The sequence below is a fragment of the Ictidomys tridecemlineatus genome, chromosome 2 (assembly GCF_052094955.1).
Source record: "Ictidomys tridecemlineatus isolate mIctTri1 chromosome 2, mIctTri1.hap1, whole genome shotgun sequence".
NCBI lineage: Eukaryota > Metazoa > Chordata > Mammalia > Rodentia > Sciuridae > Ictidomys > Ictidomys tridecemlineatus.
Window position 1 is genome coordinate 5,335,494 of NC_135478.1, and position 24,733 is coordinate 5,360,226.

The following is a 24,733-nucleotide window of genomic DNA, read 5'->3' on the forward strand; positions in this document are numbered from 1 at the left end:
ATGGAATTTTTTTTTTTAAAGAGAGAGTGAGAGACAGAGAGAGAGAGAGAGAGAGAGAGAGAGAGAGAGAGAGAGAGAGAGAGAGGAGAGAATTTTTTTAATCTTTATTTTTTAGTTTTCGGCAGGCACAACATCTTTGTTGGTATGTGGTGCTGAGGATCCAACCCGGGCCGCACGCATGCCAGGCGAGCTCGCTACCACTGAGCCACATCCCCAGCCCTCAAAGATGGAATTTGAGTAATCATCTTTTGGCAGCCATCATCATAATAATTAATCGACGCAAGAATCATCAATAGATATTAAATTGGTGGCCAAACATTTGTTGAGAAACAGGATATTTAATTAGTGTCAAAGTGTCTTTCCATAAGGTATTTATTGACAAATTCAATATACTAACTCATGCTGGAGAAACTGGGAGACATATTTCAAACAAGTTAGCAAAATCAGTAATGGAAGAAATCAATGTCCTATGTATCCTGAGAACATAATATAATTTCTGTGGTTCTGGATATAAATGCATAATTGTGAGGAAACCTTGGATAAATCTAAATGGAGGGACTTGCTATAAAATAACTAGCTTGGCCTGGGGAGGTGGCTCAAGCAGTAACGCGCTCCCTGGCATGCGCAGGCGCTGGGTTCAGCACCACATAAAAATAAAATAAAGATGTTGTGTCCACTGAAAAAACTAAAAAATAAATATTAAAAAAATTCTCTCTCTCTCAAAAAAAAACTAGTTTGTAGATTTCAAAACTATCAAAGTCATGAAGATGAGGAAAGTTTGAGGAAATGTTGTAGATAGAAGGGGGATAAATTAAAGTCATAATAGCAAAATAAAACACATGATTCTAGGATGGATTTTGGACCTTTAAGGACTTTATTGGAAACTTTGGGCTTTGAGAATTATGTGATAATACTGAATCAATATTAATTTCTTGATTTTGAAAATTGTACTATGATTATGTAAAAAGGTATGCCTATATTTAGGAAATATATAATGAAGTATATATAATGAGATACCAGGACTGTAATATTCAAAGGACTCAGAAATGTTAACAGATGGAAAAATCTGGGCAAAGGGTTTGTGCAAGCTCTGTGTATTATTTCTTTTTTTTTAATATTTATTTTTCAGTTTTTGGTGGACACAACATCTTTGTTTGTATGTGGTGCTGAGGATCGAACCCGGGCTGCTCGCTTGCCAGGTGAGCATGCTACCGCTTGAGCCACATCCCCAGCCCTGGGTATTATTTCTTTTCTTTTTTAAAGAGAGACTAGAGAAAGAGAGAGAGGGAGAAAGAGAGAGAGAATTTTTGAATATTTATTTCTTAGTTTTCAGCGGACATAACATCTTTGTTGGTATGTGGTGCTGAGGATCGAACCCGGACCGCACGCATGCTAGGCAAGAGCGCTACCGCTTGAGCCACATCCCCAGCCCCCTGTGTATTATTTCTGTAACTTTTGGGTAAATTCAAAATTGTTTTTCTGGTACTAGGATTCAACCCAGGGGCACTTCACCACTGAGCTACACCCCAGCTGTTAATTTTTTTTTTTCTTTCAATTTTGAGATAAGATCTTACTAAGTGTCTCAGGGTGGCCTCAAACTTACAATTCTGCTGCCTTAGTCTCCAGAGCTGGGATTATGGGTGTGCCTAAATTTACCATCCACACTGGGTTAAATTAAAAATTATTTTAAAACTTAAAAGGTACACAGATTTATGCATTTTTTTTACTTGTTTTGATCTATTTACAATCAATACCCTTATTAAAAGTCTATTTGTCCCATTTGTGGCCAGCAGAAGCTTCTAGTTTGGCTCCTATGAACACTAGCCTTTGTTGTTGTTGTTGTCTTTTGTTGGGGGGTGGTATACAGTGGATTGAACCCAGAGATGCTTAACTGCTGAGCCACACCCCCAGTCCTTTTTGTATTTTATTTAGAAATAGGGTCTCCCTGAGTTCCTTAGTGCCTCACTTTTGCAGAGATTGGCTTTGAACTCATGATCCTCTTGCTTCAGCCTCCAGAGCCACTGGGATTACAGGCCCGTGCCACTGTGCCCAGCGAACACTAGCCTTTGATAGTAACATTCCTGCTTTCTGTTAGATGTACCAGATTCATGTATTCATTTCCTGCCTCAAACTTAGTGAAAGGGAAGTGAGAAACAAGAGACGGATAAGCAAGAAATGAAAGATGGAGACCAGGCAGAGATACATACAGGAGTTTCTTTGTCAGAGCTGACAAATGAAGGCCATCTCTGTAGGAGAGGCAAAACAGGCCTGGGGTTCTGGGACTTCTATGGGGGAGGCTCAAGAATCAGAGGGTTGGGTAGTGGTGAGGGAGTGGAAGCCTTTCTCAGAAAGACCCTTGGGTGGGAAAGTGGAACTTTTTCCTTAAAATGGCAGCTGTCACTTGAGATGGCTGTCCAGATGCTAAGCAAGGATCTTATACCTAGAATCAGATCTTTCCCCAAGATTCTCTAGTTCCTTCAATTGGAAACTGAATTTAGAGATCATAATTTGAGCTTAATAAGTGCTCATTGCAATGAAATTGGTCTTCGAAATGTCACTGACCTTTTCAGTGAACAGAGCTAGGAAATGTTTGCTTTTTATAAAGATAAAATATGATACTCTTAAGAGTTTTTATTTTTTTATTTTTATTTTATTTTTTTTAGTTGTAGTTGGACACAACACCTTTATTTCACTTGTTTATTTTATTATTTTTTTAAACTCATTTTATTTTTTAGAGAGAATATTTTAATATTTATTTTTTAGTTTTGTTCAGCGGACACAACATCTTTGTTTTGTATGTGGTGCTGAGGATCGAACCCGGTCTGCGCGCATGCGAGCGTGCTACCACTTGAGCCACATCCCCCACCCTCACTTGTTTATTTATTTATTTATTTTTATGTGGTGCTGAGGATGGAACCCAGGGTCTCACATGTGCGAGGCCGATTGCTCTACCACTGAGCCACAACCCCAGCCCCAACTTAAGAGTTTTTATATACGACTCAGTTCACATTTGTATCTCTATTCCATCTGAAAATTCCAGTTCTTTTTTTTTTAAAGAGAGAGTGAGAGAGGAGAGAGAGAGAGAGACAATTTTTAATATTTATTTTTCAGTTCTCGGTGGACACAACATCTTTGTTGTTATGTGGTGCTGAGGATCGAACCCGGGCTGCACGCATGCCAGGCAAGCGCGCTACTGTTTGAGCCACATCCCCAGCCCAAAATTCCAGTTCTTGACATCAATGTAACTATTCTTTACCTTCATCTCATATGACTTAAGCAATAAGTTCAGAACAATTCTTAATTGTAGGCCTAGGGATCCAACCCAGGGTCTCACACATCCTGAACAAATGTTCTATCACTGAGCCACAGTCCTTCAGCATAACAGTTCTAACACCACCAGTAACATAGTAGTGGCTTATGTTGTGTTTTGAATTTACCAGGAGTTTTATCCCTGGATTGTCTTATTACCATATGCATATATGTGTTCATTTATTTTATTCTTCAGGGATCTCTTTAAGTCTGTATTTTAATTAATTTATTTACTTTTGGTGGTGCTGGCAATTTAATAGGACTTCATACAGGCTAAGCATGTGCTTGACCCCTTAGCTATACCCCTAGCCTCTTTTGATGTTAATTAAGTTTTATAGTTACATAAAATATTTATAGGGTTGTAAAGTCAAAATCTAAACAAGGTATGTTAATTTTTTATTTCTTGAAACTGGGGATTTAACCCAGGACCATTTACCACCCAGCTACATCCCCTAGCCCTTTTTTATTTTTTATTTTGAGATAGGGTCTCACTAAGTTGCTTAGGGCCTTGATAAGTTGCTGAGGCTGGCTTTGAACTCGTGATCCTCCTGCCTCAGCTTCCCTAGCCACAGTGATTACGGCTGTGCGCCACTGTGCCCAGCTCCTTCACTCTTGTTTATCTAAATAATCTACAAAGAAATATTCTTTTTGTTGTTGTTGTTTGTTTTAGTTGAGAAATACTCTTAAAAGATTAAGTTTGGAGGGCCAGGGTTGTGGCTCAGTGGTAGAGTGTTTCCTAATATGTATGGGGCACTGGGTTCAACCCCCAGCACCACATTAAAAAAAAAAAAAAGTTAAAAAAAAATAAATAAAAAGTACTAGGCCTGTTTGTAATCCCTACGGCTTGAGAGGCTGAGGCAGAAGGATCATGAGTTCCAAGCCAGCCTCAGCAAAAACAAGGCATTAAGCAACTCAGTGAGACCCTGTCTCTAAATAAAATACAAAATAGGGCTGGGAATGTTGGGGATGTAGCTCAGTGGCAGAGCACTTGCTAGTATGTGTGAGTCCTGGGTCCTGGATTACAGCTCCAGCAACACTTAAAAAAAAAAAAAGACTACATTTATTCAGGAAAAGTGTTACAATGGGAATACCTGTGCCATAGTAATCATTGTGTATATTCAAGAAGGTTGAGACAAGGGGAAGTTTTGAGGGGGCTGCAAATGAAACCCTAGGCCTCACAGATGTAGGCAAGTGCTCCACCACTAAGCTACATCCTCAGCCCTATAGGTAACCATTTAACAAATGTTATGATTTATCTTCCCATTAAAAAATATAAGCCAGGGCTGGGGATATAGCTCAGTTGGTAGAGTGCTTGTCTCGCATGCACAAGGTTCTGAGTTCAATCTCCAGCACCAGAGGGGATTGGGGAGAAATATGAATATATATCTATATCTCCATCCATCCAATATAACACAACAGAATTTAACTGAAGTAATTGACCAGATCTATATATGTAACAAATACAGTGTAGGAGGGGGGGAGAGTACTAAGCAATTTTTCCATTTTCCATCCTACCTTAGATCTTTGCATATTCCAAACACTCTGTCCAGGACTCTTTCCCCCTCTCATTTTTTTTAGGTAACCTCTACTCAGATATCTTTGATGTTAGCTCAATTGCTTCTTCTGTGTTTTATTTTGTTTTGGTACTAGGGATTGAACCCAGGGGCACTTAACCACTGAACTTCAGCCCCAGCCTTTTTATATTTTATTTAAAGACAGGGTCTCACTAAGTTGCTTAGGGCCTCACTCAATTGCTAAGGCTGGCTGTGAACTTGTGATCCTCCTGCCTTGGCCTCCCAAACTACTGGGATGACAGGCGTGTGTCACCAGCCTACTCGCCTCAGTTGTTTTTTCAGGAAAATGTTTCCTAGCTTCTCATATTATTCCAAGTTCTCATAACATGATAACCTTCCCTTACTACAATGTATCACATTTGTAATTAATAATGGATTACTTTAAGAATGTCAACCAGCCAGGGGCATATGGCACATGCCTGTAATCCCAGGGCCTCACAAGGCTGAAGTAGGAGGATCACAGGTTTGAGGCTCTGTCTCAAAATAAAAAATACAAAGAGGCTGGGATTGTGGCTCAACGGTAGAGCGCTTGCCTAGCACATGTGAGGCCCTGGATTCGATCCTCAACACCACGTAAAAATAAATAAAGTAAAGGTATTGTGCCCAACTACAGCTAAAACAACAACAACAACAACCAAAAAAAAAAAAAAAACACAACAAAGGGCTGAGAATATAGCTCAGTGGCAGAGCACGGAGGGGTTCAATCTCCAGGGCCCCTCCTCCCCAAAATTCAGTGGCTAGTAAGGCAATAAATATTCTGGTTTCAAAAACAGTAAGATTGGGGATATAGTTTAGTGGCAGAGCTCTTGCCTGGCATGCACGTGGATCTGGGTTCAATGTCCAGCACTGTGAGAAAAAAGTTGATTACCAATGTCCGTCTCACTGACTAGATTGAGGTCCACGAGGCGATTATTTGTCTACGTTAATATTTGTCACCAGCGATTAGCACAGTGCCTGGCTCGTTGTAATCCCTCCTATTGATGTCTGCTCTGTCTACTGAACGGATCTGTCGCGGGAATTCATGAATGACACATAAGTGAAGTTGGCTTTGGAGTGCTCCACAGCTTCCTAACCCCGCTACCTAGGTTTCTCCTCCGGGAAACGTGAACCTACAGTCCCTCCCACGCCCGGGATCGACGAGAAGTGTAAGGGAGGTGATGAACACTTACAAATCACCTGGCAAGTGTCATGTTTAATTCTGTAAGGTCCTATTTACTTACAACACGGCTGTTCTGCAGGTGGCGTAGCCGGCTCCGCTACCGCCCTGGCTGGCGAAGGGGCGGAGCCGGGGCTGGGGGCGGAACCAGGACGCGGCAGGGGCGGGGCCACCAGCCGCGGCGCCGCGGGGCCTGTACCGCCCAGGACGTCCCCGTCGCCTCCGGCCCCGCCTCCCTGGGCGGGACATGCACGCCTATTGGCCAGTGCAGTTGAGAGGCGGTCGTCATTGGCCCGCGGCGCTGTCGGCTTGGCGGGCGGTGCCCGGACGCAGGTGCCGGCCGGAGCCGAGCGAGCGGCGCAGACGGGCCGGGCCGGGCTGGGACCCGGGCCAGGGCGAACTGAGGGGCCTGCGCGGCCGCCCGGCCCGGCCGCGGATCAGGTAAGTACGGGACTGCTAGTAGGGTCAGAGTACGAAGGCGGGTCCCAGATCCCGGGTTCGAGGCCCGAGGTCGGCCCCCGGGCGGGACAGGCTCGGACCCTTGGCCTCATCCTTCCCCTGGGACGTGGGGACATTAACTTCCATCTCAGAGCCTCGGGAGGCCTCTGGGCCTCGTCACACAGTAGGAGCCTCTTGGAGCCTCTGTTTCCCATTCTGTGAAATTGGGTCATCCCAGCGCCAACCTGATTCAGGAGGTTGATGATGAGTAAAGCGCCTAGCACACAGTAGGCAGTCAATAAGTGGCTGATGTCCTTCCCTAACCTTTTTTAGAGGGGCTTTGCGTGAAAAGTAGTAAATTTTATAACGAGTCAGGCAGTGTGCATAAAGCTGCTCGGACAGAGTGCACTGTGCTGAAATGGTGCACAAAACAGGGTCGGCAGAAATTACATGACTAGCTGCTCCTTCAGTCCTGCAGGAACCGGAGTAGGTGTAAGTGCTAGAAATGGTTCCTGTCATAGATGAGGAAGTGAAGGGTCAGAGAAGTGAAGTCTCTTGCCCAGGGTCACACAGCAAATAAGAAGTAGAGCTGGGATTAGAATCTCGCTGATGCAGGGCGATGGAAGTGCTGAAGGGCACACAGGAGATTCTCTATGGTGAGTGATGAGGAATGAATGCATTTGGACAGCTTCTACATTTATCCTAAAAAACAATAATGGTGAGCCCTGCCAAGACTGGAGCATTTACCATGTTCCAGGTGCTGACTGTTTCCTCTCATCAAATCTTCCCAACAGCTCTGATGATGGTAATTATATTAGAGCTAATATTTATTGACTTCTTATTTACTGGTTGACAAGCTAGGTATCATTATGGACCTACCATTTTACAGATGAGAAAACTGAGTCTAAGAGAGGGATATAGCTGCTCAAGATCACACTGTGGGGAGTTAAGGCCCTCTGATTGCTATTTCTTCAATTTCCTGCCCTTTGGAAAAGGAGGTCAGGCAGGCATGGAAAAGATTGGGTGCCCAAGTGTCATTCCAAGCCTAGCCAAAGGTAGGCTAGGCTAGGCCTGGAGGCTTCTTCTCAGGAGATCCCTCTGACCACCTAATTTACTAGGTCCATCATATTTGACAGAGGGGAAAGATGAGGTCCAGAGAAGTAAAGTAACTTGAACCAGGGTTCACAGCATTAGTGGCAGAATCATGATTTAAAGAACCAGGTCTCTTAAGGCCCAGACCCACTCACGACTAAATTCAAATCCTAGCATTGTTTCTTCTCTGGGCTAGTAGGTGTTCCCCTTTGAGCCTTAGCCTCCTCCGTGGCTGAATGGAGGTAATTATTGAACTTATGCTGTAGGTTTGTCATAAAGATTTTATGAAACTCATTTCCTGGGCACTGGGCCTAGTTTGCCCAAGATATTCTGTTCATCTCAGCAGCTCCAGAGCTAAGTCTAACCGGCAGCCTCCCTATTCTTCTATCTAGTCTCAAGTTTGACCCCTTTTAAGTCCAAGCTTGTGTGGTTTGCATGGACCTATAGCCTCTGAACCTCACCCTGGGGGCTAGCAGGCCAGGGCCTGAGGGTCACAAGATCATGTTCTCACAGTCTGTGCTGAGAAACAGATACAGCAACAATGTGTGCAGAGCTCTCTGCCAGACATAGGGTCAGGAACTTGGGGACTGCAGGGATCAAGTCTGACCAAATCTATACTTCCCAGAGTTCACTGAGGTGTGGGATGACAGAGATGGTTAAGCAGGTTGAACAAATAGCCCGTTTCAGAGAGGGTTTCATGCCATGAGGGTAGTAGTATGGACATCAGTGGTAGGGAAGGGTTTTCCAGGGAGGTGACCTTTGAAGGGGACACTTCTAAGAACTGTTTTGAGTTTAATGAGATGGTAGATTGCTTGGCACAGTGCCCAATCCTTGATAAACCTTAACTGTTATGGTTATTTTGGTGATTTATGAGCCTGGTGTTAACAGATTTACTAGTTTGTTGTCCCCTGTCCCCAAGTCTGATAGTACTAATCTACAGGAGCTATGATGACTCTTGTAATGCCCAGCTATACAGAGAAATGCTAAGACTGACCCTTGAAGGAGCAAAGGATTGGACTGCCTTCCACATGCATTTGCCTGGAGGGTCCAGCAGCTTTTCCGCTGATCTCTGAGCAGGAGTTGGGTTGTAAGCACTTGGGAGGGACAGCAGTGTACACAACATGTTGGGCCTGCGCAAGGGATGTTATCTCAGACATGCAGCCTTCCTCCTAGGCTTCTCCTGCCTTCAGCTGATAACTTGCTTATCTGGCCACAGTGGCCCAACTGTGGAGGCTCAGACATGGTGGGTTTTTGGCTGAGCTGTTCAGAGGGCACTGTCTGCCAGCAGACGGACTGTTGCAACCCCAAAAGTCAATCAATGTATGTGGATTTTACTCCTCTCTTTGGGTCTCAGACTTTGACAGGCAGCAGCTGGTCAAAGCTGACTTGGGATGGAGGGGTTACTTCAATGAGTGCCCAACTGGCTGCTCACTTGGTTTCTGAATACTACATGGGTTGCTTCAGGCTCTGGACCTTAGCTCATGGAGACAAAGTCCCCAGGTATTAGACAAGTTGGAAACATACTTGTACTGGCATCAAGGGACCCTCTCTAGAGACATCTGTTACTTTCATGATATTCTCAGAGGGAAGCATGCATAGGGATCTGGAAGCCCTATTTCAAGTTTCGCGCGAGCAGTGGGGAGACTACCTATGCTTCCTTTTTGCTGTTGAGACTGTGGGGCAGAGGTTAGAGTTCTGCTGCAGTCACCAGAACAGACTTCAGAATTGCTACCCAAGGCTCCAACTGTTCCCACAGACTCCCCTTGGGGACCAAGGCATAGCTCAGAGCTACTGGTCTGGTGAGGTCAAAGGTTGCCACCATCCTTTCTAGCCTGTGTCACTTCCTTGTGATGGTATGTACAGCCTAACAAAAGGCCAGGAGCCAGCAGGACACGGTGGCTCATGCCTCTAATCCCAGCAACTCAGGAGGCTGGGGCAGGAGGCACACAAGTTCGAGGCCAGCCTGCACAACCTAGCAAGTCTCTGTCTCAAAATAAAAAGTGCTGGGACTGTAGCTCAGTGGTAATGTGCTTGCCTAGCATTTGTGAGGTCTTAGGTGCTAGGCGCTAGCCCCCAAACCACATACACCCCAGAAAAGTTAAAAACACCATGAGGCGCTGGGGCTGGGGCTCAGTGGTAGAGCACCTGCCTTGCATGTGTGAGGCACTGGGTTTGATCCTCAGGAACACATAAAAATAAATGATTATGTCTATCTGCAACTAAAAAAAAAATTTAAAAAACACTATGACTAAGTTGGGTCAAAATGACTCACCATTCAGGTCTGTGAGGCCAAGTTCCCAGCTCCGTTCTGCTCCAGTCAAAGGCTGGCTTCTTGCTCTGAGCCCAGCCCCATCCTCGGAGACCAAAACTAAGTGGTTAGCAGGCACAGGATAGTTCTGGTCCTGACACAGAACTATCATAGGGCCTGGCACACAGTAGGCCCTCAATAAGTGTCAGATGGCATTTCCAAGTCTGTAAAGGTGATGTGTGTGGCTTTGAAGGTGAGGCCTGGCATGGCTTTTCCTAGGAAAGTGAGAGATAATGCAACCAAATGCCTAGTGTCTGCCTGACATGGACTAGGTTGTGTGTATCATCTCAGCATCTTCATGGTTCCCCCTTAAGGCCCCATTTTACAGATCTGGCAAACTGAGGTTCAGAGAGGTACATCTTTGTACATAGTTCCTAGAGCTAAGAGGGGAATCAAACCCTAGTCCACTGGGCTCATAACTTTGTCCTTAATCTTTCTGCTGACCTCTCAGGCTCCTGGGACCATGGGCCTCAGGCCCTGAGGACACAGGGCTCCCTGTGGCCATGACGACAGGTGACTGCTGCCACCTCCCTGGCTCCCTGTGTGACTGCTCTGGCAGCCCTGCATTCTCCAAAGTTGTGGAGGCCACAGGCCTTGGGCCACCCCAGTATGTGGCTCAGGTGACTTCCAGGGATGGCCGGCTCCTTTCAACTGTCATCCGGGCATTAGACACACCAAGGTAAGTGGTGACTGTGTAGTTCTTGGCCTTTGTTCCTTTTTCTCTCTGTGGTGAATGATTTCTTCCTAGTCTGAGGTCAGAAGTCCAACCACTGAAAAAGGCCAGGCAGTGAATACACCAGAGAGCAGAGCCCAAATGGTAATCACCACTCGGAAGCAGAAAGACAGGCTAGCCAGGTCTGATTGTTTAGGAAAAGCCAAAATTCCAGATTCTTTTTTTGTTTTTGTTTGGTAGGGCTGGGGGTCAAGCCTGGGGTCTCACATATGCTAGGCCCAAACTCCGGATTCTTATGCAGAATCTGTAGGTTATGTGTTGGCAAGTAACTCCAGCTTACGGGAGCAGCGGAGGGAGCTTATAGGAGTATAGACTGCCCGTGCGCGTTGAGCGGACTCCTCGGTCTCTCTTGGAGTGTCCCCAGAGGTTATTTCACCACTGTGTCTCTGAAATGGGGACACCTTCCAGTTGGGGTTGTTCTGGGAATATGATGCCATGATCCCTAGAAAGTGAGGTTTGCTACTTAGTAAACATTTGATAATATGCACAGATGTTCCTTGATCGATAATGGGGTTACATTGTGATAAGCCCACCATAAGTTGAAAATGTCACAAGTTAAATGCATTGTGCTGGGCGGGCGCAGTGGCACACACCTGTAATCCCAGTGACTTGGGAGACTGAGGCAGGAGGATCACAAATTCAAAGCCAGACTCCGCAATGGTGAGGTGCTAAGCAACTCAGTGAGACCCTGTCTCTAAGTAAAATGCAAAATAGGGCTGGGGATGTGACTCAGTGGTTGAGTGCCCCTGAGTTCAATCTCTGGTACCAAAATCATAATCATAATAATAAAATTTAAAAAAATTTGTTGCATCCCCAACCTATTGAGCTGCGTCACTTAGAAACAGTGTGCTCAGCACAGTAGAGCCTCTGTTGTTCACCACGGTAACCTGTGGCTGTCTAGGAACCACCGGTCACTGCTGCTGTCCAGCATCAGGACAGAGGACCTGGGAGAGATGAAAATGCAAAATTCAAATGATTATTTCTACTGAATGTGTACTGCTTTCACACCATTGTGAAGTTGAAAATTTTTAAATCAAACTGTTTTAAATTGGGAACTATCTGTAATTAAAACTCAGCATGAAGGGCCAGGGATTCCACTCAGTGGTCGGGTGTGTGTTTACCATGAGTGAGCACCAACAAGACAAAAGTAAAAGCAAAAACAAACCTCAGTGTGAGCCTCGTCTTCCTGACCTTCTATGAGCTCAACTTGTCTGGTTTGCCAATTTGTTATCAGTTCCAAGGAAAAGGATTATTTATTTATTTAGAGATACTACCTCACCATGTTGCCCAGGCTGACCTCAAACTCCTGATCAAGTGATCCTCCAAAGTAGCTGGGACTACAGGTGTGTTCCATGGTGCATCCAGCTAGGAAGAGTTTTAAGGGAACCCCATGAACATTTATTTTGTCTTGGGGACTGGCTCAGTGGTAGAGAACTTGCCTAGCATGTGTGAGGCGCTGGGTTTGATCCCCACATAAAAATAAATAAATAAAATAAAGGCATTGTGTCCAACTATAACTAACTAAATAAAAAAAAATATATGTGTGTGTGTGTATGTATATATGTGTGTATATGTATATATGTGTGTGTGTATAGTTAGTTGTAGTTGGACATGTGTGTGTGTGTGTGTGTATGTGTGTGTGTGTGTGTGTGTGTGTGATATCTGGGCACTCTATCATGGACCTATGTCTCCAGCCTTTTATTTATTGAGACAGGATCTTGCTAAGTTGCTCGAATTTGTGATCCTCTTGCCTTAACCTCTGGAGATGCTGGGATTTCAGGCATGTGCCACAGTACCCAGCTATTGACATTTAAATCTATTTTAACTCACTTAGATTTAAAATAGCCACCAAATTGGCTAGGGGAATAGAATTGTAAATTATTTTTCTTTCACTTTTTTAAGTTTTACATATTATATTTATTTCATACAATTTAATAAATAAGCTCCTTTTTCTCGATTTTTTTTACTGTGGTAAAATACATGATACTATTCATCTTACCACTTTAAATACTTTAAACATACAGTTCAGAGCAGTAAGCTCGTTCACATTGTTGTTCAGCCGTCCCCACCCTCCATCTGTAGAAGTCTCTCATCTTCCCACACTGAAACTGTCCAATTCAACAGGAACTCCCATCCCCTACCCCTGGCTCCCACCATACTACATCCTGTTCTGTGGATCCCATGATTCTAGGGGCTTCCTGTGTGTAGAATCATACAGTGCGTCCTTTGAGACTGGCTGGTTTCATTGAGCATCATGTTCTGAAGGTTCGTCCGTGTTGTACTGTCAGAATTCATTCATAAGCATTTTATGCAAAAAATAAAAATAAGTAGGAGTTGGGAGTACATCTTAGTGGTAGAGGACCTGCATAGCATGTGAAGGTCCCATCCCTAGCACTGCAAAAACCAATAAGTAGATAAAATTACAAGCAGCAAATAGAATCCTTGAATTGCCCTTGGAGGGGGAACTAAAGGCTGCTCCCTAAGTCTTCGCCTGGTGTCCCTTCCTTGTCTGAGCCCAGATCAGATCAGGTAGTCTCTTTCTGAGCTTCTGAGTGTTCTCTGAGGTTTTCGCTTACAAGTCTCCATTTCTGTTAGAAGCCCTGGGGCTGGGTGTATATATAGCTCAGTGGCAGAACCTGAGATGAGCATGCTCAGGCCTGGGGTTCTGTCCCCAGCACCACATGCATATAAACAAAAAGGAGGTAGAAAGGGGCTTGTGCTGGTAGAGGCAGGCGGAGAGTAAGGAGACCCTTGTTGGGCTCCAGGCCTCCCAGCCAGGGCTGCTAGGGCAGGGCAGTGGGGAGGAGGCCTACTGCAGCAGAATGTCCCCACGTAGGATTTCTGAGGAGCTGTGTATGTGGAAAGTGCTGATCCAGTGAGTGACCCCTACTTGGCCTGCTCTCCTTTTTTTTTTTTTTTTTTTTTGGTACCAAGGATTGAACCCAGGGCACTTAACCTCTGAGCCACAACCCTAGCCCTTTTTTAAAATTTTGAGAGGGGTCTCACTAAGTTTCTGAGGCAGGCCTTGAACTTGAGACCCTCCTGCCTCAGCTTCCTGAGTCCATGGGATTACAGGCTCCACTCTCCCTTTTTACACCTGGGAAAACTGAAGCCTCAAGGGAGATGGACACCTGCCAAGGTCACTGAGTAGAATGGAAGCTTGAACCCAGGGCTGCACCTTCTCCTACGGTTCTGAGAGACCCCAGTGAGCAGTCTGGCAATTCTTGCTCTTGTCCTTGGTCAACTTGTACTGCTTCTTGGGTCCTGTCCAATTGGTATGTGACTGGTGGTCAGGACAGCATGGCACCTTGAGACCACAGGGCCCTCCCGGCTCTGCCCATTGGCTTCATTGCCTGCGGTGCAGTTCAGCTCTCCGAAGGTCTCCTTCTCCATCTCGCATCTGCCTTTGGAAGCAGCTCAACTCAAGCCAGTCCAGCCAGGGGAGAGGTGCTCCATCCAGACCTCCATAGAGCAAACACCCCTGTTTGTCCAAAGGTCAGCATTCAGGAATGTGACCTTCCTTCCAGCCTCCTGACCAGTCCTCCCGAGGGTAAACAGGGGTCCTTCCCTGCTGCTGGATGGCTCTGGGCTTGGCAGAGGCTGCAGACAGCTGGTTACCATCCTCCTGCTGACTCCAAAATTTCTCCTGGGGAGCTTCTGCTTGCTACTGAAAGCAGCAAGCACAGGACCCAAAGATATCATACCCAGCACCTTGGCCAGTTCCATGACTGTAGATATGCAGCCTTCACATGTCTTCAAGTAGACCCCGAATCCTGGGGGCACATGGCAAAGATCTTGGCAGAGGTTAATCAGGGCAGAGAGTTTTGGACTCAGAAACCTATAGAGATCAAAGAAGAAGGTCTAAGGAGGAATTGTTTCCATGACCCAGGACAGTCCCCACAGGCTCGGGTACAGCATCTGGGTGCCTTTTGCCTCTCTGTACCTTGGGCTGTCTGCCCCACAGGTTGTGAGTGAGCCCAGCCCCTTCTGGAGGCTGCCTCAAGCATTTTGGCATCCCCAGCCCTTTGCCTGCCCTCTTCCCTGGGATTTTCTCTGTCACTCACACTGACCTTTCCTTGCTCCTGGAGTGCTCGCTGGGCAGCTCCACCAGGTCTGTGGATGTCTCACCTGCTCTTCCATCCCATTGCCTTCTGGGCTGTGTCCCTTGCATTATTACCCTGCCAGAATTTCATGAACAAAGCCCATTTCTCTTGCCTGTCATTTGCAGAAGGCAGTGTTACAAAGCAGCCTAGTGTGCCCATGCCCTGGAGTGAGACTTCTTGGTTCAAATCTGGCTTTGTAGATGTCTAGCTGTGAGTTCACATGATCAAGTCAGAACGCCTCAGTTTACCATCTGTAAAATGGGGGCCAAACCAAATGAATACTGCCATTGTGAATTTTCTGTTGCTGTGACCAAAATACCTGACGTGAACAACTTAGAGGACAGATTTACTGTGTCTTAGTTTCCGAGGTTTCAGTCCGTGGTCAACTGGCCCCACTACTTTGGGCCTGAGGTGACCGCCATCATGATAGAAGGGTGTGGCAGAGGGAAGCTGTCAGGTCCTAGCAATTGGGAAACAGAGAGAGACAGAGCAAGGAAGGAACCAAGATCAGCATGTACCCTTCTAAGCTGGGCTCCGTGGCGCACACCTGTACTCCAGTAGCTCAGGAGGGTGAGGCAGGAGGATCATGAATTCAAAGCCAGCCTCAGCAACTTAGTGAGGTCCTATGCAATTTAGCAAGACACTATCTCTAAATATTAAAGTATTGTCTAGAACGGCCCCCCCACAAGTGACCTACTTCCTCCATCTAGGTCCCACCCCCTGTAGTTTCCCCGCCACTTCCCAGTAATGTCATTGAAGTTTGAATCCATCAGTAGATTAATACACTGATGTGATTAGAACCCTCAGGATCCAATCATTTCCCAAAAGTCCCAGTCTGAGCATGGCTGGAATGGAGACCAAGTCTTCAACACATGAGCATTCAGGGGACAGTGCAGATCTAAACTGTAACAAGCCCTTTCCTTACCAGCTCATTGTGAGAATGAGACAAATTAATCCTGATGTTGCCCTTCGAATAGTGTCTAGTTCACAGTAAGTGCTCAATCAATTTTACTTTATTTATTTGTTTATTTTTTTGTACCAGGAATTGAACTCCACCACTGAGCCACATCCCCAGCCCTATTTTGTATTTTATTTTGAGATAGGGTCTCACGGAGTTGCTGAGCACCTTGCTTTTGCTGAGACTGGCTTTGAACTTGTGATCTTCCTGCCTCAGCCTCCCCAGCCGCTGGGATTACAGGTGTGCACCACCGTGCTGGATCCCCTTTTTGTTTTTTCTGAATGCCCTTCCAGAGTTTTACAGGATTTCCCAGAACAAACTACAAACTGAGGTTTTTGCCACTTCCGTTTCCCTGAGTTGGTTTCTGGAGAGGGCTTGTCTCCTGGGAACTTCTGGGGGGGGTGAGGGCAGGATCAGGGTGTGGGATTGGAAAGGAGCAGGCCTTTTGCCCTTTAACTTTGCTAGAGAGAACGGCAGCTTGGGGCTAGGGCTGACCAAGAGCAGACGACTAGGCTCTATTGAAAGCAGCCAGGCCCCACCCCATAGCAGGAAAGCCTGAGAAAGGGACCGAAAACAGTTTCCGAGGGAAACTGGCTTATCTGGAAAACAGCTCTCCTACTCAGTGTCCTTTGTGTGTTCCTGACAACCTCTGCTTCTGGGCCGAAGTATTTGGAAAACAATGACTCATGCCTGGATGGCCTCTGGGCTCACTGAGGCCACACCTCTGCCTCCTGAGCTGCCTCTGGAAGGACCTAGCCTCCCCAGAGACAAGGTGGGGGCTGGAGACTTTCCCAAGGTAGCTCTCAGTGGGTGGCTTTATCTGTTTTCCCCCTCACAGGGGCCAGGAGCCCAGGAGCAATTCTCTAGGGATACACAGGTTTCTTAGGCTGTGTGGCCTCAGGTGCCGTTGTATCCAGGGTTTCTAAAGATGTCTTTAATAATCTGCCTTTCCCCTCCAGGCATGGTGGCACATGCCTATAATCCCAGTGACTCTGGAGGCTGAGGCTGGAGGAGCCATGTCAAGGTGTAGGCAGCAAGTTCAAGGTCAGCCTGGGCAATTTAGTGAGATCCTGCCTCAAAATAAAAATAAAAAGGGCAGGGTCGCAGCCCAGCAGTGAGCAGCCCCAGGCTCAATCCCCAGTACTGATGAAACAGAGTAAAAAGGGAGTCCTCTTGCCTGGTCTTGGCACTCCTTTCCTCTGTGCTGGCATCGGTCAGCTCTAAGCTACTGCCAGCCTTGCTGTTTGGTAATTTTAGAGATTGATTCTTGGTGGCTCTGATTGTATTACACGAGCCCTCCTCTGAGTCAGTCCCCCCACCACATGGGATGTATGATGTTCTCATTGGTCAGGCCTAAGGTCATCAAGATGTCATCAGTTCTGCCCTGGTCCTTGAGAACCAACAGTTGAGGGTGGTATTACAGGAAGAGAGAACTTTGGGCAGGCAGGTACTCAAGATACTCACCTTGGGCCTACAATGCCCCTGGAGTCCTGGGAGGGAGTACATCCTTCCCGCTGTGGGAGTCTGAGAAGGCTTCCAAAACAGGAGGCTGTTTGGAGCTGGGTATTGAAGGATGAAGAGGAGTTCAACAAATGCCAATGTGGGGCAATGATGAGTTTGTGATCTAAGAGTGTGCAGTGAAGCAGGTGTAGGCATGAAGCCCGGTCATTGCTCATGGGTCCTATCTCTGTAATCCAGTGACTGTCCCTTCTGCCGGATCTGCCATGAGGGAGCAAATGGGGAGAGCTTGCTGTCCCCGTGTGGCTGCGCTGGCACGCTGGGCGCCGTGCACAGGAGCTGCCTGGAGAAGTGGCTTTCCTCATCCAACACCAGCTACTGCGAGCTGTGCCACACGGAGTTTGCAGTGGAAAAGCGGCCCAGACCTCTCACAGAGGTACCCTTGGGAGCCTGAGCAGGGGGAGGGGAGGAAAGGAGGCCTGGGGCACAGATGGGGGCTGCCCTGGGGCACAGCTTCTCCCTGGGGGAGCCTCCCTACTGCCTTCTGGGCAGACTCTGTGGATGGGGCTGGGGGACCAAGCCTGAGGTTGCAGGTCCACCGTGCCTGCTCCCTGTTCAGGTTCACTCTGTCACCAGCAGGTACTCCTTGAGCACCTCCAGTGTGCCCACTGCCTGTCGGGTGCTGGGGACCCAGCCACTGACAAAGGCCCATTTGGCAGTGCTCATAGAGACGAAAGTCCAGGCAATCAATGACGTGGCCCGAAAGTGTGTTGCCAAGGGTAGGGCATGTAGGGGACAACAACTTGGGGGTCAAGAGAGGCCTTGACAGGAGGTGAACCCCAACCTAAGACCTGAGGGAGGAAAGAGCCCAGGGAAGGGTAGTGCCAGCAGAGGGCACAGCAGGTGTGAGGGACCCAGGCCAAGCCGACTTCAGTACTCCCAGCAAAGCCTGAATGGCTGGAGTGGGTCGAGTTAAAGGAGGAGCAGAGTGACCTAGGAGGAACTGGCTGCAGCCACACCAGGCTGTGTGACCTGCACCCAGACACTTAGGTTTTAGCCTGAAGTGTGACAGTCAGATTAAGACAGGACACTCCAGGCGTGGTAGTACCTCACTGCTGCTGCTTTCCTTGAGCCTGCCTGGGTGCTGCCCAGCCTGGCATGGGGTGGCTGAGAACTGCAGAGTGGATGTCACTGGGCTGGGGAGGGAAGAGCAGAATCTAACCCTGAGACTGAGGAGGCTCCCTAGAGTAGTCAGAGCATCACAGTAAGCTTGGGAGTCTGTGGGACCCCAGAAAGACATTGGGAGGGAAGGTCCAGTTCTTGCCTGAACACCCCTCTTGTTCCTCTTTGGTTCTCATTTTCCAGCTGAATAGTACTCTTCCCCAGTGTACCTTGTCTAGGCCTCCCATGCCTACCTCAGGGCCTTTGCACCCGATGTTCTTTAAAGGGGAGCTCTGTACCTGACTGCCATTCTTTTGCTCATTCCAGTCTCCTCATCAAGGCCTTCTCTTCCCTGAGTATTCATTCCATTCATACCTTCCCTGTTTGCAAGGGAAAGCAGGGACCCTCTCTATCTCACTCACTGATTTTGTGAACAGTGCCTATCTCTCTTGGTCCATGATTGCAGAAGACAATGTCAGATGGTGGCCAAGGGTGCTGGGCCCTGGAGCACCACTTCCCGGGTTCCAGTCCTAGCTGGCTTTGTGGACCCCAGGTTGAATATCCCTTATATGAAATGCTTGGATGGCATCCAAGTTAAAGTATGACATTCAGTTGTGTTTCATATACACCTTATACACATAACCTGAACTTCATTTTATATAACATTTTGAATAATTAAATGCATGAAACAAAGTATCACGGTATGTAACTTTTCACTTATGGCAACATGTCCCCACACAAAAAGTTTCAGAATTTGGAAGATTTTGGATTGTAGTTTTTGGATTAGGGAAAGCTATATAGCTGTATTAATTTGCATAAATGAATTAACCCCTCCATGTCTGTTTCCCTTTCTGTAAAATGGAGGCAAAAGTGACTTGTGGTTCACCATTGCTTAACAGCTAAGCGCACACCTAGCTAGGCGCACACCTGTGATCCCAGCTACTGGGGAGCCTGAGGCAGGAGGATCACAAGTTGGAAGCCAGTCTGGGCAACTTAGGAGACCCTAACTAAAAATCAAAAGGGCTAGGGATGTGGCTCAGTGGCAGAGTGCTTCTGGGTTCAATCCCCAGTTCCTAACAAACAAACAAAGGTAGCATGGAGGACTGTCCAGGCAGGGCCACCTCTGGCTCCTTGGCCACTCTCTCTATACCCTGCTTCTCCTCATCTCGCACCCTGCAGTGGCTGAAGGACCCAGGGCCTCGAACAGAGAAGCGGACTCTGTGCTGCGACATGGTGTGCTTCCTGTTCATCACACCACTGGCTGCGATCTCAGGCTGGCTCTGCTTGCGCGGAGCCCAGGACCACCTCCGGCTCCATAGTCGGCTTGAGGCCGTGGGGCTCATTGCCCTTACCATCGCCCTGTTCACTATTTACGTCCTCTGGACGCTGGTGAGTGCCGTCAGCCAGGGAGCAGGCAACTGGGGGGTTCCAGCTATGAGCAGCGGGGCCAGGGGTTTGGTCATGACTTGGGAGTCTTCTGTGCAGGTGGCCCTGGGTGGAAGCTTCCCCTGAGCTCACCCTGCATCTCATGGAGCTCCAGATTCTGAGCATGGCAAAGGTCCAGGGAAGCCCCAAGCCGAGGGTGAGCCTTTTGCTTCAAAGGCGTAGTAAGGGCATCTGATCACCATTCCCGAGTGGAATCCTTAAGCTCCAAGTCAGAGAGTGGGCATGGGCCACGGAGGGAGGGGCAAAGGTTGAGCAAGAGGCAAGGATGTGATCCCAGCTCCTCGGGGCTAAAGGAGGAGAGTTGTCTGAGCCCAGGAGTTCAGAGCCAGTGTGTCCAACACAGTGAGAGTCCATCTCATCCCTCAGCCATAACCGTTGTTGTTCAGCTGTGGGGTAGTCTCCTTCATAAATGTTTTTCAGCCTAGGGGTGTAGCTTGGAGGCAGAGCCCGTGCTTAGCATGAGGGAGCCTCTGGGTTCCGTCCCCCAAAACAAAAGAAGTCTTTTTTCTTTTAAGAGATGGGATCTCACTGCATTGCCCAGGCTGAACTTGAACTCCTGGGCTCAGTGCCTCAGACTCTGGAGCACCTGGGACTATGGGTGCATACCAGCATGCCTGTTTTCCAGAAGTAGATGTCAGTGTATCCACCAGCATATACAAGTCACATGCTGCATAACAACATTTCTTTGGAGAACACAACACATGGATGACTATGGTCCCATAGCTTACATTGCCTAGCTACACCATACCTGCCTTAGATTGTGTCAGCACACTCGAAGATGCTTGCCCAGTGACAACACTACCCACTGATGCACTCTCAGGACATATCCCTATTGTTAAGTGACACAGGATTGTATTTTTTTTTTAATACAAATAGGTTGAAACTGGCCATAGGTACTGTTTTGCTTCTTTTTCTACTTTGCTAACATCCTTTAGAAAAAAATGCAGCCTCCCAGCAGTCGTTCATTTTATGGGTGTACTATATTTACCTAACCAATCCCTTTTGACAGACACTGGTATTTTTTCCAGTGTTTGTGTGTGCCTCTCCCTCCACTCCTTTTTTTTTTTTTTCCTCTTATGAACAGTGCTTTGGGCAACACCTGTGCAATTATTTCCTTGTTTATTCTTGGTTGTGCTGGCTGTGGAATCCAGAGCCTCATTCATGCTAGACAAGCGCTCTTCCACAGAGCTACACCCCAGCCCTGCATATATTTCTTTCTTCTTTGTTTGCATTCTCAATTATTTTATTTTTATTTATTTATTTTTAAATATTTATTTTTTTAACCTTAAGTGGACACAATATCTTTATTTTATTTTTATCTGGTGCTGAGGATTGAACCCAGTGCCTCAACACATGCCAGGTGAGCGTGCTACCACTTGAGCCATATCTCCAGCCCCTCTCATTTATTTATTTATTTATTTATTTTTTTTAAAGAGAGAGTGAGAGAGAGAGGGGGACAGAGAGAGAGAGAGAGAGAATTTTAACATTTATTTATTCTTAGTTCTTGGCGGACACAACATCTTTGTTGGTATGTGGTGCTGCTGAGGATCGAACCCGGGCCGCACGCATGCTAGGCGAGCGCGCTACCGCTTGAGCCACATCCCCAGCCCCCCCTCTCAATTATTTTAATGAACATTTCGGAACTAAACATGGTACATTGCCCGGTGACAACATAAGATGATGATGATATCATTAATAAAGTCAATTGATACTACATATCTGAAATTATAGAGGGGATTTGTTTCCCAACACTTTTGCATCACTATTTCATTTGAAGACCCCCTCCTGCTAACATACGCTGTCTCCAGATCATGTTTCCAGCTCCATTTTATAGATTCTAACAAGGATTCCAAGACAATGATTTGACCCACGACTCTCACATATCTGATTCCTAGTTTACTGCTTCTTCTACCCCTTTCAACAAAAATATGATTCAAGTATCAGTGATGTGTCTTCTGCTTCTTCTATTCCTGAGTATAACTGCTCTATCTTTTCAACCAACAATAACTATATAAGTAATTTCATGTGGCTTTTATAAAAAGAGAAATGGGACAAGGTAGTAAATAACTCTGCTTATATTTCTTGAGAACTTGGTCAAAGATTATAAACTACTGACATTTTTTAATTTTGAAAAACAGACTTTATTTTTTAGAGTAGTTTTTGGGCTGATAGAAAAATTGAGCAGAAAATACTGGAATTTCTACATATCAACTTTGTCCCCCACAACTTGTGCAGTGCGCGTCCCCCCCCCCCCAAACCAATGTCAGCATCTTGCACTGAGTGGCACATTGATGCCAGGACACATCCTTATCACCCAGAGTTCATAATTCACCATAGAGCTCACTCGTTGTACATTCTATGACCTTGACAAATATATGGTGTTTCCTCCTTTCTAGTATCACAGACTGTATCTTTTTTTTTTTTTTTTTAGTATCAGGTATTGAACTCAGGGGCACTCAGCCACTGAGCCACATCCCCAGTCCTATTTTGTTTTTTATTTAGAGACAGGGTCTCACTGAATTGCTTAGCTTCTCACTTTTGCTAAGGCTGGCTTTGAACTTGAGATCCTCCTATCTCAGCTGCTGGGATTACAGGCGTGGCCACTGCACCAGGCTCAGAGGGTATCTTTATTGCCCTAAAAATCCTCTGTGCTCCACCTATTCAGCCCCTCCTCCTTCCCCACAGATTTTGGCAACCATTGGTCTTTTTACTCTCTCCATAGTTCTGCCTTTTCTACAATGTCATAGAGTCATACAGTACATAGCCTTTTTCAGATGGGCTTCTTTCAAGTAGTCATGTTCATTTAAGGTTTCTCTGTGTCTTTATGGTTCGATGGCTTACTTCTTTCTAGCACCGAATAATATTTCATTGTCTGGATGCACCACCATTATTGAGGAACATCTTCGTTTGCTTCCAAATTCTCGTGATTTTGTGACTGATTGACATTAACCCCTTGCAAAAGGCTGAATTACTGCACTCCTACCAGACACATAAAGGGAGTGCCTTGCTTCCTGCTGGGGTGGGTAGGGTCTCTCATTTTTTAGGACTGAAGCTCAAGCAGAATATCCCAGGAGAGCCAGTGAGTGATTGTGTGCACAGCCTGCTGGCTGTGCTCCTGAAAATGGGAGCTGGACCCTGGATCAGGCTAAGGCAGGTGTCATGGGGCCCTTTTCCTCCCTTGGGGGTAGGGGCTGCTTTGGCCTGCCCACCCACTACAGAACTGCCCTGCAGGTCTCTTTCCGCTACCATTGCCAGCTGTACTCTGAGTGGAGAAGGACCAACCAGAAAGTCCGCCTGAAGATCCGGGACACAGATGGCTCCGAGGATTCCCACCACTCCCCGCTGGCAGCTGGACTCCTGAAAAAGGTGGCAGAGGAGACGCCTGTGTGAAGGCCAGGCTGAAGGGGCCCTGTGGCAGAGATAGGCCAGAGGCAGCTGGTGATGCCCTGGTGTTTGGAAGGACAGAAACTGCCCGACCCTTCCTGCATGGCCAGAATGCTTCCCAGGCCAAGAGCCATGCCAAGTGGAGCCTATTCTATGATCCTATGTGAACATATTTTTAGGTTTTTTGCACACTGTTGTTCATGACAAGGACAGATGGACATGATCCTGAGCTTCAGATGGAGCAGGCACCCTGATCTCAAATTTGAGGTCCATTTGGCACCTTCTGGGCCAGCAGCTGTGGCCATGCATCAAGGGTGCCCACTGGGCTGGAAGGTCCCAGCTTCTCTTGCTTCCTTGCACCTGGCAGGCTCGCTCTCCTGGCACCCTTGACTTTATGAAGTTGCACTGCGTTTCAAAAACCCATCCCTGAATGAATAAAAGGAGCCCTTGCTGGACAAAATGGACTCGTTACTTAAATTTCTAAGTCACTCAAAGTGAAAGACTCCATGGAGGTAAAGAATAAACAATGCTTGGCTTATTTTGAGGGATCCATTATGAAGCCCACAGGAAGAGGCAAAGTCTGATTTTTTAAGTGAAGAGCAGGTAGCAGGGTTATGTAATAAATGATTTTAAGAATCTATATGAGGCTGTGGCTGTGGCTCAGTGGTAGCTCATTTGCCTGGCATTGTGAGGCACTGAGTTTGATTCTCAGCACTGCATATAAATAAAAATAATAAAGATCTATCAAGAACTAAAAAAATATTAAAAAAAAAATACATGTGGACCTGGGGCATGTCAGTGATAGAGTACATGCTTAACATGTGCAAGTCTTGGGTTACATTCTCCAGCACCACCAAAAAGGAAAAATAACAGTTAAGAACAGTTTCCACTCATTTTGCATCTCCCATGCTTCAGATATTATACTGGGCCCTTTATGCTCACTAAGTAATCTTGATACTATCTGTACTTATGAGAGGTCACCATGGATGAGGTCCAGTTCTAAGCCTTCTCAGAAATCCTCCCTTTCTCTGATTCTTGCTATCACCCTCTGGGGTAGGAATAGCTATTATCTCCATTTTACAGGTGAGAAGACTGAAGCCCAGTGCAAGAAAACCTTTGAGGTTCTATAGCCTTAGGAAGCTGAGTTGGGAACCCTAGGTCTGCAATGCCTCAGTGCTGAGCCTTGTGCCCCACCTTCCATAATGACTCAGGAAAGAAGCAGAATGTGGTCATGCTAATAACAGCACCTATTTCTGAGCGCTTTTTGCTTGCCAAGCTTTATACATTCCAGGGCTCAACAGTGGCCTGCATTTAATGCTCAGAGAAGCCCCTAAATATGGGTTCTCTGGAGTCTCTTATTAACTCTACTTTCAGATGAGCAAATTGAGCATCAGAGCAATGGGGTCACTGGTTCAAGGACAGACATCCCTGATGGATCTAGTACAGTGTCTGGCCCTTCTTATTGTGTTCTGCACAAATTCCTGCCTGATACATAGCTCACCCACAAAGAAAAACCTTTTCTGTTCTGACTGGGAGGGCAAGGGGATGCTAGTTTTGCAAAGTGCATAGACCAAGAGGCTGTAACTTGCTTGGCCTGTAGTACAGAGTAGAGG

The 24,733-nt window shown here is 46.6% G+C and overlaps 1 protein-coding gene across 3 annotated transcripts; it reads left to right on the plus strand.

Annotated features, from left to right (window-relative positions):
* Positions 1 to 6,326: 6,326 nt before the first annotated feature.
* Positions 6,327 to 23,580, plus strand: Marchf2 (membrane associated ring-CH-type finger 2). Of its 3 annotated transcripts, XR_013432187.1 has the most exons (6): positions 6,327 to 6,480; positions 10,329 to 10,556; positions 17,370 to 17,565; positions 19,470 to 19,679; positions 22,588 to 22,886; positions 22,968 to 23,101. XR_013432187.1 is itself a non-coding variant. In XM_005332152.5 (5 exons), exons 2-5 carry the CDS (start codon positions 10,381 to 10,383, stop codon positions 23,124 to 23,126), a joined length of 741 nt encoding a protein of 246 aa, XP_005332209.1. In that variant the 5' UTR covers positions 6,327 to 6,480; positions 10,329 to 10,380; the 3' UTR covers positions 23,127 to 23,580. The 3 variants fall into 3 exon arrangements, 2 of the variants coding, with proteins under 2 accessions (XP_005332209.1, XP_077891663.1); XM_005332152.5 differs by lacking the exon at positions 22,588 to 22,886 and having other exon boundaries at positions 22,968 to 23,580; XM_078035537.1 differs by lacking the exon at positions 22,588 to 22,886 and having other exon boundaries at positions 22,992 to 23,580.
* Positions 23,581 to 24,733: the final 1,153 nt, after the last annotated feature.